General features: G+C 35.7%; 1 protein-coding gene across 1 annotated transcript in view; it reads right to left on the reverse strand.

The window, feature by feature from the left end:
* The window catches only part of LOC139515742 (uncharacterized), a 79,614-nt gene that overhangs the window by 11,269 nt on the left and 46,586 nt on the right, over positions 1 to 21,759 (reverse strand). Inside the window, exons 30-39 of the mRNA XM_071305423.1 lie at positions 19,135 to 19,386; positions 18,792 to 18,926; positions 18,211 to 18,399; positions 15,419 to 15,532; positions 14,052 to 14,337; positions 13,098 to 13,224; positions 4,614 to 12,557; positions 2,517 to 3,517; positions 1,756 to 1,856; positions 724 to 940 (exon numbers count right to left, since the gene is read on the reverse strand). Of these exons, the coding sequence (XP_071161524.1) occupies positions 724 to 940; positions 1,756 to 1,856; positions 2,517 to 3,517; positions 4,614 to 12,557; positions 13,098 to 13,224; positions 14,052 to 14,337; positions 15,419 to 15,532; positions 18,211 to 18,399; positions 18,792 to 18,926; positions 19,135 to 19,386 (10,366 nt within the window). The remainder of the gene's footprint in view (positions 1 to 723; positions 941 to 1,755; positions 1,857 to 2,516; positions 3,518 to 4,613; positions 12,558 to 13,097; positions 13,225 to 14,051; positions 14,338 to 15,418; positions 15,533 to 18,210; positions 18,400 to 18,791; positions 18,927 to 19,134; positions 19,387 to 21,759) is intronic.

Genomic DNA, 21,759 nt, shown 5'->3' on the forward strand with positions numbered 1-21,759 from the left:
ATCTGAGGTCCAATCTCCTGACCAAAATTTCCAAATCTCCTGATCTGAATTTTACAGTCCATCACATGTATGTTTTCAGCTACCATTAGTGTAAAATTGAAAGTTTTTTTTATTGTGATTCTTCAAAATATTCTTATTGTGAATCGTCAGAGGTGTAAAATAATTTTGTTTCAGTTAGTTAAAACTGTTAACGTCATTTTGCAAGAACTTTTACCATGAGTCGTCATGAAGGAACTCTCATAAATATTAAATGAAGAAATTATCCTCAAATCTGTAAAATTTACACATCAAAAATGTAATTGTCTACATTGAACAAAGGACGCAACACTTATTTGTCAAACAGATATACAGACAAAGATCAGCTGAATCATATAAAGTCCCACATTCTATGTTTATTAAAAACCCTAAGAATGGGCAAGGAAAACTTTATGTCTATACTCTAAGCAACATGAACAGTGGTTTCAAAATTAAAATGCACACTTATTATTGGTCTTAAGCTATATAGTTAGGTTTTATAATCTTTAAACATTATTTACTTAAAAATCATTAACATATTGCTTGTAACTTTTATCATTTGTAAAGTTGCAATAGGACCTAAAATGAAAGAATCACTGTTGTGCAGAATTTTACTGAATTCTAATGATGTTGTTATTAAAGTAATTCATCTAGTGGTGCAAGATGAAAATTTATTTTCACTTTCTTTCAGAAAATTTAATGTTGTACCTTGCAAATGAGCTTCCAACGAAGATGCTAGAACAAATACTACTACTGTCGACTATAATCTGTCGTTTCCTTCTCCTTTTTGAGAATACTCCAGATATTGTTACTGTTGCAAGGTTGAATGGCATTGGAGCTGCCGACTGAGTTGATGTTGGAGCAGGGAATGGTGAAACTGGTGCTCTTAATCCACCCCGGGACATGTCATCTTCTGCATAACCATCTGCAAATAGGAGATTGAATTGAAAACATAATATGAATGAATAGATTGATGATGTTAAACATCCAGCAGCAAATCATACATCCTACTCAAAGCATAACTAGTTTTCCCTGTACCTGCTTAGTTCCAGATCTTGGCTTTGTGGTACAATATGAGTTTTAGTTGTCCTTCATAATTTGTAAAAATTTATGTTTGTTAGTTGTTAATATAAGTTTAACATTCTATTCTAAACACATGTCTTAGCAAGTATGGATTTTCTTTAATGTTACCCTACTGAATAAGCCAATAAAATACTGGTTATATCTAAACAAAATCAATAATCCTCAAAACATTATTATGGTAATTTCAGTTTTATAGATTGAATAACACATACTGGTACATAGCTTAGAGGGTGATATGGCAGATTGTTACCCCAAGAAAATCACTGAAACCTTGAAGTTAAAAATTTACAATGTTTTTTTTAAGGTAAGAATCTGCTCTATCACCCCCTCAACTATGTGTTTTTATATACTATTTGACAAGTATGCACCTGTCCTATGTCAGAAGCCTGTTGTTCAGTGTTTGTTGTTTGTTGGTGTAGTTCATAGGTGTTTCTTGTTTTTTATATAGATTAGACAGTTGATTTTCCTGTTTAAATTGTTTAACACTAGTAATTTTGGGGCCTTGCTGTTTGGTGTGAGCTAAGGCTCCATGTTAAAGGCCATAGACCTATAATTGTTTACTTTTTATGCATAGTGTCTTTGATGGAGAGTTGTCTCATTGGCACTCATACCACATCTTCTAATTTAAATAAAAACAGATTAAAAAATAACAAATACCTGATGTCATATCATCAAAGTTGAATAGTTTCACTAGGTTTTCATCATCAGAGCTGTAGAGACGGTTACAGTGACTCATTACCTCTAGTTCCACAAAGTATCTGTTGAAAGAAATATTAGTTTAATCATGTATTTAAGAGTAGAAACATAGTCTTGTTCAATAAAAATCATAAAACTAAGCCCTTATCCTGAAATAGTCTAACTTTACACAATGATTTGGTATGTATTAATATTTCTAACCTATAATGAATAATAGGACATGAACATATTTATGCAATACAAATATGAACTTGATAGACGCATGATAAGCTGCCAATCAGTTGCTATGGTTACAGTCCATATGAAGACAGGTCACCCTACTCTGAATTATTCCTACTGAAAGTCTGTCTAACTGCTCTTACACCTTAATGCTGCATGCTTAGGGGACTTTCAAGTCTTTAAGTTTCACCCTAAAACCAACAATTACTGGCCCAGGGAGGGTTGGATCAGATGGCCCTTTTCGAGTATTCATTTTGTGATTAAAAACTAAAATGAAAAAAGAATGACCTTCTATGAGTACGATATGCAAATGAAAAATGTCCTTTGTTGACACTAATGATAACTTTTTGTAAAGGAATACAGAATGCAAAAAAAGAAATTTCATTAGGAATAGATACAGTACTGTAAAATTAAGTATTTTTCATATGATATTATAAATTGAAATTAGTTGTGTTTTATATATAAGCAGATGTAGAAGTTAAAAATATTTTTTTTAATTTTACCTTTTCCAGATTCTTAGAACATCTATACAACTTTTTTGGAATTTCTCATCAAGAGGTTGAATTCCTGAACCATCTGGTGAAGGTAACCATTTTCCTAGTACCAGGTTTCCTTTGCCACTAAAAGGATGAACACCATACTGGGGCAGCGTTATAAATTCTCTTACCAAGTTCCCATTACAATCATCAACATAAACGGTCAAGTAGTCTATACCATCAAAAACTATAGCCACCTGTGTGTATTCATTGTCTAATAGCTGAAGGTCGGTCTGATGTTCAAAGTCTCCAAAAGTTATTTTTATTTTCCCGTAATAGTTCCGAATGGTAAATGTTTTGATGCTTGTGTATGATAATATAGTTCCTAGACATTCGTAAGTGAGACAAGTTTTAATATAGAATTCAATAGTAACAGGATCATTACTATCTGCAGTAAAGACATCTGATCTTTCAGATATCATTGTGGCATTTTCAAAACAGGCTGCATTACCTGGCCCAAGTCCATTAACAGTTGTCAAATCAATATCATTAGCCACAAGCTGACTAACATCATCTGGAATCATATGGTCAGCTGTCACATCAATAGGTGGCGACACTGTGTCAGATAGCCCACATGCCACATAATTTTCCATTCCGGTACACCCAGTGCACCCACCACACACACCACTGGTTGGCGGTGAACTACAACAGTGGCTGCTCTTTAGCCCTACGGTAACGGTTGATAAATATCTTGTCAGACTAAGATGGCGTTTCATTGTGAGGGTGAGGCCGAGGTTGAGGACATCAATTTTCAGTGTTCTATTGTCTGGTCTGATGATTGATAAAGAACATCCACCTCCTTCTAGAGGAAAGTTTGTCTCTCGATTGCCTACCATTGTCTCTAGATCATTAATGTAGAACATATCATTGTCAGAGGTATATATGTAGGCTGTGTTCTGTATCTTCAGTGACACAGAATCTATACATGCTGTCAATACAGTTCCGAACATACATGATACTTGTCTTGCCTGTAATATAAACATTACATAAATTTTCATTTCAAAACACTGTTTAAATAATTTTCTCAGATGTGAAGTATGTAAAAAAACAAATAACTTTTGTACTGTTTAAACCTTTTTTTTTGAAAATAGAGCATCTTTTAAAACATTTATAGTGAAAATAAAATATGTACCTTCATAAAATCCAAAAAAAGATAAGAGTCAAAGCAGTAATCCACACAAACTACTTTTCTCAATTATCACAAGATTTATAAACAGGACATGATTATTATGTGGAATTTTCAAAGGAACTTATTGTTTAAAGCGGAATAACTCTTTGAAATAACAGTTATTATATTGTATCCTGTAATATCCAAAATAGAAAGTGTTTGCATAGCAATTCAAGAAAAAAATCGACATTTAGTCCTGTCAATTCATAAAGAATCATAATTTTTTAAACAAAAAAACCTACCATATTATAAATATCTGTAAATTTTGTGACTTTTAATGACTATTCTAAAAACTATCAATTGAAAAATACCAAATTCTTATAAAATTTTATCTTTCATTGAGTCAAATTTTCTAGACTTTAACAGGGCAAAACAGGAAGTTGATCTTGCATTTTTTCGAATGAAAATGTTAGCCTTCAAAAGACAAATTCAGTATTGCTGTTATCTAATTTTCAAGTGAACGAAACTTATAAACAGTCATTATAGTGAACTTTGCTGTTTTACATTGAATTAGGCTGTTAGTTTTCACGTATGAATTGTTTTACATTTGTGATTTTGCTGCCTTTTATAGCTGACTATGTGATATGGGCTGTGCTCATTGTTGAAGACTGTAATGCGATCTATAGCTGTTAATTTCTGTGTCATTTGGTGTCTTGTGGAGAGTTGTCACCTTGGCAATCATACCACATCTTTTTTTTTATATTTGGAAAATTGACAATTTCAAGTTCTTACTGATGCTTAATTTGAAGTTAAAAGCAAAGTTAACATTTGCAAGTATTTATCCCTACATGGATTATTTAAAGTAAGAATTATGTTATGTGGCAAATTTTGGCAAAAAAAACCCAACACTTTATCTGCTGGTGAGCTAGTATGTTCTTAATTTTATCAAAACTTACCTCTAGATGGAAATTATTGGTGTGGAACATGACATATGTTCCTGTCTTAAATGTCTGTAAACCATATCCAGTAAAGTTGGTGAATTTGCCTTGCATCTCTGCCATACAAGCCATTGGTGAATCTTGTGGAATATCAGGCATTCTGTGCTCACAAAACTGTCCATAGTAACCAGTAGTACAGCTGCTGCAGTCAGGGGTTCCTTGCCAGTTACTCTCACAAATACAGGTATTGGTCTCACTGTTACAATTACCATGCAAATTACATGGTCTGGATATTCCCCCTGGACATGTATTGGAACAAGTTGGCCCAGAAAATCCTTGATGACATGTACATTCATTTGTTGCTGGATCCCAATTCCCTTGCATACACTGCTGGTTACAATCGTCTCCATTCCAAACTGGAAAATCCCTGTTTGGGAAATCATTGCACATACTCTGAGTTGGAGGTTCAGGAGGGCCCATTAGTGTATCACATGCCCCACCAAATGCCATCATGCTATCCATACTGAAGTCAGGTTTGTCTGAGACTTTCACATCGTCCATACATGCCATTTCAAAGAAAGCTTTCCCTTCTGGTAAATCTCCACAAGTCTGAGCAAGTGCACTATTACTCATTAACTCAGTACACATTTCTTTTACCATTTCATCAATAGCTCCAAACATTTCAAATCCCATCTCTGTAGTGGGTGCATTCATCTGCATGTATGGGGGTGCAGTGGGAACCCAGCTTGCCCCATCTGGCGACATGCTCATTTCATGGCCAGTGATAAAATCAGGAACGACTGTTCCTTCTCCTGGTCCAAAGTTAAAGCCCATTGTCAACCCATCTTGTGGTCCATTTATTGGTATCTGAGAATGTAGCATTATCTCAGCAGGGTCCAATGTTGTGTCAAACAGAAGCATTCTATCTATATCTCCAATGAAGACTCCTGGTGGTGGAGGACTGATTTGGTCAGGTGGTGTCTGCCATTGTCCAGCAATTAAACTTCCTCGTTCAGGCATCAGATTCAGTCCAACATTAACCATAGAGGAATCCATTACACCATTGTCATGCACATAGCTCAAACGGACATCACCAGTAGCATTATTGTATGACATTGCCATAGTCGTCCACTGGTCTGTTTGTACTGGTATTCCCGTTGGATGAGATACATCATCTACACGTACATTAAACTCACCACCTTCGATAGTTACCCCCATTGTACTGTCTTTACTGAATGACATTACTGTACCACCATTTCCATTCTGATCAAGCTCATGAATTTTCATGGTCATTTCAACAGTCATATTTTCTCCAATAAAATCCTCTGAGAGTGGCATAGTAGAAACCCAGCTGTTATTAAGTGTTACACCAATAGATGTGGCTATCTCAGGATTAGAATCTTTAAATATACTGGACTCAAATGGAACCATAAATGAATCAAGATGGCTGTCTATAGCAGAAGTTGGTAGACTGTTTGATGTTGATGACAGGGCTAATCCTTGTTTCTCTATAAGACATTGGTAATCATTTGGACTACATGAATGTGATTGAGGGGTACATGATCCAAACAGACCACTTGAGCCAGAACACCCTGATTGAGGTGTAGACATATCCACATTCATGTAATCATTGGATGCTGTTACAGTCATTTCAAATCCATTGGAAGAATGTTGCATCTTGTATACATCTGAATCCATAGGTGTTATTGAGTAGCCATTAGATAGACTTAAACTGGTTCCCAACACTTTCTCTTCTCCATTGACAAAAACTGTTCCATCATTGACAGGACTGAAGGTAACAGTATCGCTTGGTGTTTGTACTGCTATTCCTGTTACAGCTGTATTAAAGTTTTCTGTTGCTCCTGTCTGAACCTGAACATCTATTCCTAATGATGGATTATTGTATCCTGAGTATATTCCTTGCCCTTGGAAATTAAATCCAGCTCCATCGAGTGTAGAGACATGTCCGTTACCAGTTATACCACCATAATATTGTGACTGTCCAGGGACTTTAGGTTGTACTGAGATTGAACAGCCTACCCCATACCATCCTTCTTTGCAAGTAGTGCAGTTTGGCGCTGCCCAGTTTGTCTGACATTCACATTGTCCTGTTGCAGTATCACATTTCCCATGGCTGTTGCATAGATTCGATGCCCCTCCAGGACATATATTACTGCATGATGAACCCCAATATCCTGTGTCACATATACATGAGGAGCCCCCATCTGAACTGCCATGATCACATGGTATAGAGCAATCATCACCAATGTAACCAGGGAAAGGTGATGAGAACTCATTACAAAGGCTTTGTGCTGGCCATTCTTCTGAGAATCCTAGTTCAACAGACATGTCAGCCATACCAGTAATAACAGGAAGAGCAGCATCCAGGGAACCAGCTCCTGCAGCATCACTGATACAGGTAGCTTCATAGAAACTCAACATAGAACTAGATGGTCCAGCTTGTGTTCCCAGGTCAGAGTTTGTTATCAGACTACTGCATTTATCAACAGCCTCAATTTGATCAGAGTAATCTGTAAATGAATGAAAAGCTGGTATCTCTGGAGGTTCAAAGGGAGCTGTTGAAAACTGTGATTTTATTGGTTGATGAAGCACTCCATAGTCTATTACAGGAATATTTATAGTATTCATCTCATCTTTCAAAGTTGTAAGACTAGGGTCATCAAATTTATGATAGCTAACAAGGTTAGCTGTTTCTTGTGAATTCCCAGTATCTATTGGTTTAAAACTTTGTTCTTGGACTTCTTCAAAATCAAGAGCTTTGTCAAATAATTTCAGCTCATCCATTTCCCCGATATAGTACTGTTCATATGGTTCAGGTGTGGTTGATATGGGTGGGTTGACAGGATGTCCTAATCCAATGTACCCATCGTTCTCAAATGGTTTTGTATCAAGGAAGGAGAAAGTTTTCTGATCTGTAGTACCATCTGGTCTTGTTACATATGTAGTCAGTTCTGATGGTGCACTGTAATAGGATGTTGATATTTCATGCCATTCACCAGGTATTACAGGTATTTCTGTATCATATATCTGGTCACCAATTTTATGTTTGATTGTTTCATCGATATAAGTAGTAAACTCTGAGTTCGTGTCATATGTAGTTATGACTCCTGCATCATTATTTTCTGGTTTGATGGCAACACTCATGGTGAAATCCTGATCATTGCTTATAACATCCTTTAGAAAACCTGTCTTTACTACAGAGTTGTTGAAGTACAGACTGCTCCCGGCTGTTGATACATTTCTGGACTCCCCATACTCATTATTGTTGTATAAGGCATCAAATGAACTATCTGATACAGGAACTTTGAATTTTTCTGGATCTGTATCGAGTATTGTATCTGTAGGATTGCATGAACCAATCAGAGAATCCTGGGTCTCACAAACACTTGGGTCTGTTGTTACCTGCACGTTAAGTTGTTCATCAGATGTCCTGATCGATACATCAAAGTATTCTCCTGTTGTTGGTGTGATTGTATATTCTGTTTCAGATTCCCTATTGATCACTAAATCACCAACATTCTTTTCAGTTTCCTCACCAAAGTCGAGGATTTCACCATCAACAATAACAATAGGATCTTGATCCTCTGTGTAAGGTGATCTAATAACTACATTGTTGTCACCGTAATCCACTGATACCGCTGTAGGACATACAGATTTACTATTGTAGCAATAATCATTTCGTAGCTGTACATTTGGGGTAGTGGACACATCTTCAGACTTCATTAAAGAAAATTCTCCTGGTTCTTTGAAGCTGAAGAAACCATTGTTGAAAGTCTGAATATTTCCTTGACCAAAGACAGATGCAGTATATGTGGTGGTAGGTTTAGCTACAGTCTCAGGAGTTGTAGATATTGGCGGAACTGTTGGAGTTGTTGCTATTCCAGCAGTAGTGGTGGTTGTTGCTGTTGTTGTAGATTTTGTTGTTCCTCCACTAGCTACTGTTCCTGTTCCCCCTAGAGATGTTTCAGTAGTAACCTCTCCCTCTGTTGTTGTTGTTGTTGCTGCTGTAGTAGTAGTTGTTGTGGTTGCATTCTGAATAATTGGTAAAATTTCATCACAGTTATCTCCTACCCATGGACCTATACATGTAGCACAGTTAGTTTCAACTTCAAATTTTGGATCACAATAACATGTTCCAGTGTCTTTCTGACAATAACCATGGCTGTTACAAGGATCAACCAATCCACCTTCACATTCCTGGTCACATGACTCTCCCCAGTATCCTTCAAAGCAGGCACACTCATTATTGTATGGTTTTCCAAATTTACATTGGTATATACAGACTTCTGAATAGTACTGACTTGTTTTATCATCACATAGTTCTGCCAGTGGGTGAGTAGCTGGTTCAACAACTGTTTGGCAGTACTCAGCAAATGAGTAAATACTATTTGTAAATGATTGTTCATCTGCTTTGAACATGATATCATCCACACATGAATCATAGTAATAATTAGCTATTCCATCACCCATAGCAGAACATGTTGTTGCTAGATGCGAATCAAAAAATAAACTTTTACATTTTTCCTTTGCATTTTCTTTTAATGTTTCATCAACTGGAACTTCTTGTACATCACCATTTACAACCATATCAGATTGGGTCCAAAACACACCTTCTTCAGGCAAAGCAATTCTATTTCCACCAACTAAATCTACTGCATCTGATCCTGACCCCTCTGAGAACACCCAGTTAGTTGTCAGTTCAGGGAATTCATTAGTTACCCTGTTATCTGCTGTATAGAGAACTTCAAACATTTCCAATGTTCTATTCCAGGTTTTAACCTCTCCTATGTTTCCTGTATAAGTTCCAAAATCAACTGGAGCAGAGCTGTCATCCCATTTTCCCATTTTCATAATTCCACCAGTATCTAGTGCATTTGACTCAACCTTCACTTCTGTCATTGTCTGAATTCCATCATCATTATTGACGTATATTTTCAAATCATTTGTTTTGTTGTTGAAAGCTAATGAAACAGTGTTCCATTCATTGGCAAGAGGAACATAGCCAATATCAATTATTTGTTCTCCCCATTGGACATGAATTGTATCATTTAAGTAAATACTAACAGAATCTTCCTTTAAATATGCCAAAATTAAACCTTCGTTTTCATTTTCTTTTGGCTCAAATTTGACCTGTAATGTTGTGCTTCCATCGCTGCCAAAGATGTTATGAAGTTGTGAAGAAGTAGATCCTGAACCATTGAATGCCAAAGAAAAGCTACCACCACTTGGTACTTTCGGTTCTTCTATTCCATCCTGTTTGTATTGGAAACCAGTTGTAGTCTCAACATCAATCTTATAATTGTTGAAAAATTCTCCATTTATGACATCCTTTGATATATCCGTCACAGGTACTACTGTTCCACCAGTAAGTACAAAGTCATTGTTTACATTTCTGTCACAATTTCCACATGGGCCTTCTATTGCTGAGCTACAAGATACTGTTTTGAATTCAGCATATAATTCTAGGAAAGAACCTCCATGCTTAATTGTTATCACATTGTCACCAAAGACTATTTCTAACGTGTATGGACTCTTTTCTTTAACTTCGACATCAGGGGTCAAGGTTAAAGATCCTGATAAATCTATCTGTTGCTCATTTATGAAAAACTTAGAACTTCCAGTGCTTGAAATTGGTGATGTAACTGTGAAATTCTTTAAATTAGTTTCAATCCAGATCTGTTTCAAACAAAGTGCCTGATGCTCTGCACAAGGTAAATGTCTTATATATACAGTCAACAATGAGTTCTTCAAAAACAGAAATTCTCCAGATGTTTCTAACTGGTAACTTTGACCATCAAACATGGTAAAGTGACCTTGTCCAAACAGGGAACAGGTGTAAGCTGAAGACGATGCTGGAATAGTTGTCAAGGCAACATCACAATCAACACCATACCATCCTGTACTACAGTCTGCACAATCTGCACCAGTAAACTTAGCAAGACACTCACAAGTTCCGTCTACAGTAGAACAAGTTCCACCTCCACATGGTAATCCACGAGAAAATGGACAGACATCACTACAGGTGGCGCCCCAGTATCCCAAATCACATACACACTTGTAATTTGTAAATGTACCAGATACACAAACAAAAGAGCAAGAATCTCCTGTCCAGTCAGGGAACTGTCTTGAACCAAAACTGTTACAGAAATCTTTGGCTGGTGAATCTGGGTCATCAACTGATATTCCACATATCTCAGATAAAGCCAATATTACCTCCATGGTTTCAGCTGTGTCTTTCAGGACATGACCATTAAAGATACAGTCTTTGTACATGTATTCTTGTACCTGTGGTCCTTCATCAGCACAAGCAACATTGAATTTTTCAGAGTAGATTGCCTGATTACAGAAATCAGTAAGGCTTGGATCTATGTCATCTGGATGGGAGAAAACATCATATATTCCTGTATCTGGGATTTCTGCCACATAATCTACCAGTATTCTTTCAGGCTTGGACCATGGTTCATTTGGCATTGTTATCTCTAATCCTCCTACAGAGTCTGTCAGTGTTGATCCTGTTCCTGAGTTCATGTTCCAATTATTTGATAAACCCTCTTCAGAACCAGACAAAACACTGAAAGCATTCTGTCGTATTTCATTTACTGTCCTTTCATCTTTCCAGATTCTCAAATCATCGAATTCACAGATACAGTTCCAATTAACACCAGTTCTATCATCACTAGGATAATTCCATTGGCCAAGCATTACATCTCCTCCAGGTTTGACAGGTATGGGATCATCAGCAGGAATCACTTTAACATCTTGACTCATCTGAAGATCATCTCTGATGAGGTAGGTAGTCATCATACGTGTATCATTGTTCCAGACTACACCCAAATCGTACCATCTATCCTCTTCTACTAGTAACGATTCAAGGTTTATAATTTCTCCATTCCTATGCATAGATATACTGCCATCACATATCAATGTAGAAAATACATCCTCATCTACCTTGTTAGAGTATATTGTTTGACATTCTGTTGTGGATTCTTTCAGTTTAAATTTAATCTCAAAGGTTGATTTGGTCTCTGTAAATGAATTGAGGGTTTCTGTCACCATATTGGACCTGTTAGTTTTCAGACCATATCCACCAGCATTTGAAACAGGTAGAATACTACTGAACATTGACGAACCACTGGTTGTAAAGGACTCAGCAAAATTCTCATGAATGGACAGTGTGCTTAGGGTACTACCCATTAATGTTTCACCTGATGCGGTTACAAAGTCGTCTGAGGAATTGCCATTGCAGCTGCTCAACATGCCAGAACTCCCGTCACAAAGTGATGGTGATGCTTCCACCGATACATCAAGATGATCTTCGTAAGTGTCAATGTCAATAGTCATTTCCTCTCCAGCCTTGACCTGGAATCCTGTTGTTGATACTTGCACCAGTTGTATGTCACCATCAATAGTTACTCCATCACCTGCAACTACGGGCTCACCATCTATATAGGTCGATGCTACCCCATTCAGTACTGACACAACAGCAGTATGTTCACCTACTTGTATACCTACAGACTGTGCACCAACACTGTTATAAAATTCTGAATTTGGCACCTGCAAAACATTGACCTTGACATTAGTTCCTGAAGATAATGGTGCAAATATGAGTGTCTGTTCTCCAGGAATGTGGTTGTTATAAATAGCTCCATCAAAAGTTTCAAAATGTCCAGGGTAAAATAGCTTAGATGTGTACTTGTTATCAACAGTAGTTTGTGTAGGTGTATTGATGATTGAACAATCTGTGCCCACATGTCCATCTTGACAGGGCTGACAGTCATCCCCTATTGATCCATCGTAACAGCTGCAGGTTCCATCCGTAGCATTACATGCACCATTGCCATAGCAAGGATTGGTGGCTCCACCTGGACATTCATATTGACATTCAGATCCATAGTAACCATTGAAACATTTACAGTGTCCAGTTTCTTCTGTTACATTATCCTGAAATCAAACATTGAATCATAGTCAATTTTGTTTACACATGTGTAAATGATTCACAAATTTAAATAACTGCAAATTTTTTTGTTGTTATTATGTTAAATAGTACAACTAGGCAATAATTGCAATAATAAGACCTCATATTCTGATACCAGATACATATATCTATAAGCATATTTTCCTGAAAAAGCAATAACAAATCTGGCATTTTTGTTCTTTCTTCAAAATTGCAATAATTTCTGATTTACAGTATGCTTTTCAAAAACAAAAAATCAATCTGTTTCATCTATATCCACTTTCTTTTCAATGGGCATTGTTTTATTTAGGATTTAAAATAGTATAAATCAGTAAAGTTTGCACTAATGTACATTTTTTAATTTTGTATTCTAAAAATTGCTACATTCTACAATCATATTGATTTGCAGGACTGGATATTTCTTATCTGTAACCTCAATTTGCAAATCTGGTGATAAGTGTTTATAAAAAACAAGAAATACCTATTTGTTGCTATAGACCTTTAAGCTGTTGCACAAAATAACTTACTAGCTGTGGAGTTGATGTACAAATCTTTGAAGAGTCTCCAATATCCATAGTATACAAATGTGTCCTCCACCATCTGTTGGCAAAAGAGGATAACACATTCCATGACACATCTGATGTACCATCAAACCTACAAATAATACAAAAGTTGTCATTAATGGATTAGAACTATTTTTTAAAACTCTCCTGTCAAGAAAATGGATATGATGCTTGAGTTGATTCATATAGAATAACTACCCTAATTTAAGAATTCAACAATAGAAAAATATTCAATGATTGAGAGATGAAAACATGAATTCAAGAATGTGCGTGGCACATGAGTAAGTTATCAGAAGTTGAATATTTTTCAATATTTGAATTCTTTGATTAGTTATTCTTTTTATTACATTGACAATGGACTTTTAAATGGAATTAAAGTAGAAAATGCAAGGATCTATACTGTTTCTACATATTCACAATTTGTTTTGATGCGATGTCATCAACACCTACTGTTGTATGATATCAGAGGAGTGAAATAACAGAGTTTATTTCACATGTGAAATTATCGTCTTTTATTTCACTGGGAAATCAGGGAAATGCATTGCAACCAATGCATTAAAAGACTTTAAAATGACTGATGATGTTATTTAATCAAAGCAATCTCCTGAAGACTAATGAACAGGAAAAAAACCAAAAAGTTTTAAAAAAACAACACTGTCATTGTATAAGGACAATATATTGAGAATCAATCTTTACACATATAGTACATAGCTTGTGAATTTACTGTACATTTCATCAACTCTAGTCTAAAAAGAAATTTGCAAGAGGCTGACATGTAGAATTTGTCAAAAACATGAAATCGAGTATCCATAAAAATACATTTTTCCTAAATCCACAAAAATTAGTATCCACACAAATTTCATTTTTAGCAATCAGCAAATAAAAGTGTTATAACTTTTTATAATAGTATAAACTTACTTTACAGATAAGCCATATTCTGTCATTCCTGGTCTAAACTGTGTAGGTGGAACAACTGATGATATACCTCCTGAGACATAGTTTTCATTTGAATCAGTAACATATACATTATGACCATTGGCATTGTTGTAGCCAAACCAAGCAGTATAGGATCCATCCCCGTCATTAGTGTAACATCTAAATATAACTTCTATAGCTTCTGTTTCTCCTGATCCGTCATACATATCTGCATAATCTCCTTGTTTGTCTGTACATGGTATAGTACAATGGCCAGGACCAACATAATCTTAAATACAAGAAAATATGGTTACCGCTGAATCCCCCCAAAAAATTCTCAGTCTTTTTATGCTACATTTATCAGGAATAAAAGTACCGGTATATGTTCATTTTTCATTCAGTTTTAGTTTGTAACCCGGATTTGTTTTTTTCTCAATTGACTAGACTAGGTTTGACTAGCCACAAAACCAGGTTCATCCCACCATTTTTCCCCTTAACTTGTCCTGTACCAAGTCAGGAAAATGGCCATTGTTATATTATAATTCGTTTCTGTGTGTGTTACACAAGTAGCGGGCGTCTGGCGTATACAAATATTTTTTAACCTGTTACCTTTTGATGGCTATTATTTGTTTGTTTCTCTGTCCTATATTTTCTCCCATTTATATGTTTATTTATTGTAACCCTGTCGTGTAATGTTGTCATTTTAATGTTATTATATAAACACTGGCATTAAAGCGGGAGGTTTAGCATGCCACAAAACCAGGTTCAACCCACCATTTTTTCATAAAATGCCATGTACCAAGTCAGGAAAATGGTCATTGTTACATTATAGTTCGTTTCTGTGTGTGTTACGTTTCGCTGTTGTGTCTCTGTTGTGTCGTAGTTCTCTTATATTTGATAAGTTTCCCTCAGTTTTAGTTTGTAACCCGGATTTGTTTTTTCTCTATCGATTTATGAATGTTGAACAGCGGTATACTACTGTTGCCTTTATTTGTTAACAAATTTAAAAGGATCCTTCTTTTCATATCATGCCAAACATTTATTTAGCCAAATCCTTATTCCTGGTCTACATCACTGACTAACAGTGGCTTCCCTTGGCTTAGGTCCAGAAATTAACTAGTTCTTTCTGTTTTCAAGCTGCCATTGGTGAAAATTCACATCTTTTGTTTCAAATTTTTACTGGTACAAAGAACAGTTTTTGAAGTAACAGAATGAATAGAGCCCACAAAGGAACAATCAAAAATATTTCAAGCTTCTAACTACCTCACCTTAGTATACATGGGTCACAGTCACTTGTAAAAGAATTCCTTTACTTGAACATGAGCATCCTAAGACCAAGTCTAATGACCTCTTTTGACCTGATCACATACCTGGGTCACAGTCAGTACAAAAAGGTAATCCCCATCCAGTAACACATGCATCACAAGCTTCTCCTGTCCAGTGACCATTGGTGTGGTCATCATAACATTCACAGACATCTCCACCTGTGGTCAATAAATAAAAGAATATCATATATCAAATCAATATAATTATCATTAACACCAATAACTTTTTACTTAGAATAACATGACTCAACCAGATGCGCAGGGCGCAGCTTTATACGACCACAGAGGTCGAACCCTGAACAGTTGGGGCAAGTATGGACACAACATTAAAGCTTGATACAGCTCTGAATTTGGTTTGTGATTAAATAGTTGACACAACATAGGTTTCTGACACAGAATAAATGTGGTCTAAGAACTTAAACTTAAAAAATTTTTAAATTGGACATTTACATATTATGGTCCAATATCCAAAATCTAAATACATGGTTAGATTCAGCATATCATAGAACCCCAAGAATTCAATTTTTGATGAAATCAAATAATGTTCAATTTTAGACTCTTTAGACCTCAATGTGGACCAATTTGATAATCGGGCCAAATATTAAAAATCTAAATACATGGTTAGATTCAGCATATTGAAGAACCCCTTATGTTCAATTTTTGTTGAAATCAAACAAAGTGTAATTTTTTACCCTTTGGACCTTAATGTAGACCAATTTGAAAACAGGACAACACAGTGCAATTGAATATTTCTTACTATTGCGCAAAACTGTGCAATTGAAAATTTCCTGCTATTGCGCAATATTGTGCAATTAGATATTTCTTGCTATTGCACAATACTGTGCAATTGAAGATTTCTTGCTATTGCACAATACTGTGCAATTGAAGATTTCTTGCTATTGCACAATACTGTGCAATTGAAAATTTCTTGCTATTACACAATACTGTGCAATTGAAGATTTCTTGCTATTGTGGAATACTGTGCAATTTAAAATTTCTTGCTATTGCACAATATTTAATATGATAATTTTGGACCCCGATTTTGAAAACCATGAAAACTGGGCCCATAATCAAAAATCTAAGTACATGTTAAGATTCAGCATATCAAAGAACCCTTAGAATTTTTTCTTTTTTTAAATCAGCTAACTTTAATTTTGGACCCTTTGGACCTTGATGTAGACCAATTTGAAAACAGGACCAAAAATTAAGAATCTGAATACACCCTTAGATTTGGCATATCAAAGAACCCAAATAATTAATTTTTGGATGAAATCAAACAAAGTTTAATTTTGGACCCTTTTGGCCCCTAATTTGTTGGGACCAAAACCAAGAAAAATGCTTATTTGGGCCCTTTTTCGCACCTAATTCCTAAACTGTTGTGACCAAAACATTCAAAATCAATCCCAACCTTCCTTTTATGGTCATAAACCTTGTGTTTAAATTTCATAGATTTCTATTTACTTTTACTAAAGTTAGAGTGCGAAAACCAAATGTCTTCGGACGACGACGAAGACACCAAGGTGATACCAATATACAACCAAGGCCACAATTCAAAATATTTTGATTTGCCCAAACCCTACCCAAAGGTTGAGACAGTGGGTAGGTAGGTAGGCATTTTCTTTTCTTTTTTCAAAAAGAGAAATTGAAGTATCAGGGGTTTATTAGTCTTCATACCTATCTGATTAAAAAAAAACTTCTTCAAATCAGGACAATAAAAGAATTTGAGTAGGCAGCTTTTTTCTGGGTAGGTAGCGTTTGGGCAAACAAACCTATTCTTTTTTATGGCCCAAAATATTTTCAATTTTTGCGGTCGTATAAAAATCAATGTGCTAATTTTTTTTATAACTCAGTGGAATTGTTTTAAAAGAGGTCTAACAAGAGTGTGTCCTCACTACACGAATGCCCCACTCGCACTATCATTTTCTATGTTCAGTGGACCGTGAAATTGGGGTAAAATCTCTAATTTGGCATTAAAATTAGAAAGATCATATCATAGGGAACATGTGTACCAAGTTTGAAGTCGATTGGACTTCAACTTCATCAAAAACTATCTCGACCAAAAACTTTAACCTGAAGCGGGACAGACAGACGGACGGACGGACGGACGGACGAACGGACGCACAGACCAGAAAACATAATGCCCGACGGACGAACGAACGGACGCACAGACCAGAAAACATAATGCCCCTCTACTATCGTAGGTGGGGCATAAAAATCATGTTTGCCTTCATCTCTGGATGTCACTCCAGTTAAAAAGGCTTTTACAAACACATTCCAGTACTGAAAAGGTCTTGTCATGTCAAATAAGTATAAAAATATAGATATGGTTATTGGTAGGAATTTTTACCGTTCAATATATTTAAAAATTTATGATATTGAGCATCTAAAAGGTCTTGTCATGGCAGTTCAGAAATATGGTGTATGCAAGGGGATCTAAATAGTTTTTAGTATAATCTAACAACAACCATACAATGGAGCAAACATGACAGTTACATTGTGTAAATGTTAAGGTAATGTCAGGACAATAAGAAATATAATTTACGACTAATAGTATACAAGGGCAGGGCATAGCCCCCAGGGACAAACATCTTATGAAGTAGAATGGGATTATAAAGGCAATCAAATAAAACTATACATGGTTTAAGGGTGGGAATCCCAACCATTTTTTTGAAAAGATATTTAACAATTTATTATACAAGGGGCTAGGGCATGACCTGGTTTTTTTTCAAAATTGCATTGCCCAAAATCAAAAGCCAATATAAAAGGATAAATAAATTATGCGGACAACAAAGAAATATTTTGACCTTGTGTTTCTATATGGAAATTATTGTTTTTACCTAGTTCTGTGGCATAACCATGAAGACATAGAACACTACATGTTGTATTGTAGCCAATATATCTTTCTTCACATTGTTCACAACTGCCTCCAGTAAAATGAGTAACACAAGTATCACAAGATAAACCAGTAAAACCATGCTCACAGACACACACAGGAGCTATATTTCCATCCAATAACAAACAGTCCCCTGTAACATTTAAATACATTTCTTATTACATATTTGATAAAGATATTGGCAGTTTTGTATATGACAGCAAAAAGTTTTAATTTGACAGGAGCAAAACAGCATGGCACGTTTACAGAATTCCACCAAAAATATTGATGAATTTATTGAGGCTTAACAGAACTGTTTTGTGTTGAAAAAAGTTATTTCACAAGAAACTCAAATAAGTACTAAAAATATTAGTTTTAATAAGCCTTTTTTCATATTTGCCCTGCTACATCATTTGCTATTCAAAAGGGTCTTCAAAGAAGGTTTACACATAATCTTTTAAAGACAGGAAAGGATGATTAAAAGTTTTATGTAATCATTGTCACAGACTAGATCTTAAAATTTCATCTTTTATCAAATAGTCTTACCATTCCCACTACATTTGGGTGAGCCAGGACAAATAAAATCAGAGCAGTCCTCTCCCTCAAATCCTCCATTACAGACACACACTGAGGCATTGTCTTTTCTTATACACAGACCATAGGTATTACAATCTGGTTCACCTGAAATATTAAAGATATAACATTATATCCACACCATAATGTATTGTGCTTCCTGGAACATGAACCATAAGTAATGCAATCTGGTTCAACCTAAATTTCATATGAATGCCTGACTCCATATTAAATAAATGGTACTTAGAATCCTAATTGTTTATGTTTAATATTTATCAATGCTAATGAACTTGTTAACACACACATAAATACATACCTGGACAATCTGTTATTTCACAGTGATCTCCTGTGTAACCATCTTCACAAATACACATCTCATTGATACACTGGCCGACATTTGAGCATTCTGTCTGACAACCTGAATCTGAGTAACAAAGGTCACACACACAAGTTGTAGAAAAGGCGGGAGACTCTATGCCATGTACACATGGATATTCACACGCTGGTCCCATCGTGTTGTTACAGTTCACACATTTTGGTGGGAAATAGTTTTCAACATCACATGTACCTGATAACGGGAAAAAAGTACAATTGTTAAAATTGTTTTAATTACAATGTATTTGAATTCAGCAATTTAGAGAGAAGAAATATATACATATTTGTGGAGAAAAAGGAGAGGAAGAATGGGTTTTCTAAGATTTTCAGACAACCTTTTGGCCAATGGGCACATTTCTTTTCTAGTGACCTCAAAGGGTGACGATACAAAATAACATATTAATCACAGAAAAGACCATCATCATAAGATGGTGTATAGGTTGCAGCTATTCTTGACTTCACAATCAAAGTGCTGTAAGCGCTGGAGGCAGTTAACCAAACACCAAGGCAAACGTTATAATGAAAACTGTGGCAATGTTGCTTCAATTCTTTTTTTCAAATTTAAAAGAACAAACATTAAACATTCAGATATCGTACATTTATGTTTATCTAATCAATTATTAAGGCAAATAATTTATATGTTATCAAGTTTTCAAAAGTAACGCATATATATCCCAATGTATATTTTTAATGGTGAGTCTGTAGTGGTACAAGTTCGCAATGATTGCAGTTGTTCTAGTTGGTAGTTAACGTTGGTATTAGTTGACTGTTAGTAGTACAAGTTGACTTAGTAAGAGCTTGTAATAGTATGAATGGACTTGCTTCCCTAGAAAGAAAACTGAGTTTGTGTTCTAAGGTACAAAAGTTACGAGACACAAATCAAACAAATGTTTACTACTACAGGGATCAAAGGTGAGGTCTGACTGATCTGCCCATATTAAATGTAAATGATCCCCACCTTCACCCCAAGTCCATGATGTCTAAGTTTGGAATAAAATGACAGGTGATTATAAAACAGTTGGTCAAACATTCTTTAGGTTGAAAGATTTATGTTTTCTTTAAAATGAGCCATAAATGAATTTTTTTATAGGACCACAAATAATTCAAAATGCAATTGTAAATTCTTTAAACCGATTTATTTTTTGCATCAATAAAATTTTATAATAAACAAAAAATAATTGTAACAGGATGGTGTTACAAAGCCTCCCATAATTTTTCAATCCCATGGTCGCCTGACATTGGGCAAAGTCTAGTTAACATTCGACGGTTAGGTCTAGTAAAGTGTTATGCATATGTGACGCCTAGGAGATTGACCTTGTATTTCATTCAAATCTTTTTGAAATAATGAACAGGAATAAATATAGTTTAGTAGTTGGTATCTCAACCGTTTACACATTCTCAAAAACACACGGGAGGGGTAGGGTGACCCTAGGGACTACTCCTTTATTAAATTTGATTTTTGATATTGTCCCATACATGAATATATATGGTTTAGGGGTGGGGATCTGGACTGTTTTCAAGTTCTCAAACAGGAGGGGGCAGGGTGACCCTGAGGACTTCCCCTATATTTCATTTGATTTGTTATATTGATCCATACATGAATATATATGGTTTAAGGGTGGGGATCTCATCCGTTTCCAAGTTCACAAACAGGAGGTGGTAGGGTGACCCCAGGGACTCCCCCTATATTTTTTATTTAATTTATTATATTGTCCGATACTTGAAATATATGGTTTAGGGGTAGTGATTTCATCCGTTTCCAAGTTATCAAACAAGAGGGGGTAGAGTGACCACAGGGACTCCCCCTATATTTCATTTGATTTGTTATATTGTCCCATACATGAATATATATGGTTTGGGGTGGGGATCTCGACCATTTTCAAGTTCTCAGACAAAAGGAGGTGGGGTTACTCCATGGACTTCCCCCATTTTTCAATATTGTCCCATAACTGAATATATATGGTTTAGGGGTGGGGATCTCAACCGTTTCAAAGTTCCCTAACAGGAGGGGGTGGGTGAACCCAGGAACTCCCCCTGTACTTCATTTGATTAGTTATATTGACCCATACATGAATAAATATGGTTTAGGGGTGGGGATCTTGACTGTGTCCAAGTTCTCAAACATGGGGAAGGGGGGGGGGGTTTGACTTCAGGGACTCCCCCTATTTTTCAATTGATTTTTTATATTGTACCATTACGGAAGACCACGTGTGTCTATCACTTACTGTTTTCAAATAATAGTCATTTGAAAATTTAAAAAAACAAACAAACAAAAATCATGGGGGTCTACAGTAAACCCCTCCCTTCTTTAGACCCCTTAAAATACCCCCAAATAGACCCCAATGCACCAATGAAAAATTGATGGCTCCGCTAGACATGTTAGTCTAACATATTATGTAACCCTACGTAAATCTGACAGACGGTCTGTGTTGTCTTCTAAAAAGGTCCGCCTTGTCTAAGGGACGAGTTGTCCCCATTTCTGAAAACATCCCATCAACGTCAATTTAAAAAAAATTCTTTAATAATAACAATAACTCAAATAATTCTGCGCCCTCTAGCGGCCTAT

This window comes from Mytilus edulis, chromosome 1 (genome assembly GCF_963676685.1).
Source record: "Mytilus edulis chromosome 1, xbMytEdul2.2, whole genome shotgun sequence".
Lineage (NCBI taxonomy): Eukaryota > Metazoa > Mollusca > Bivalvia > Mytilida > Mytilidae > Mytilus > Mytilus edulis.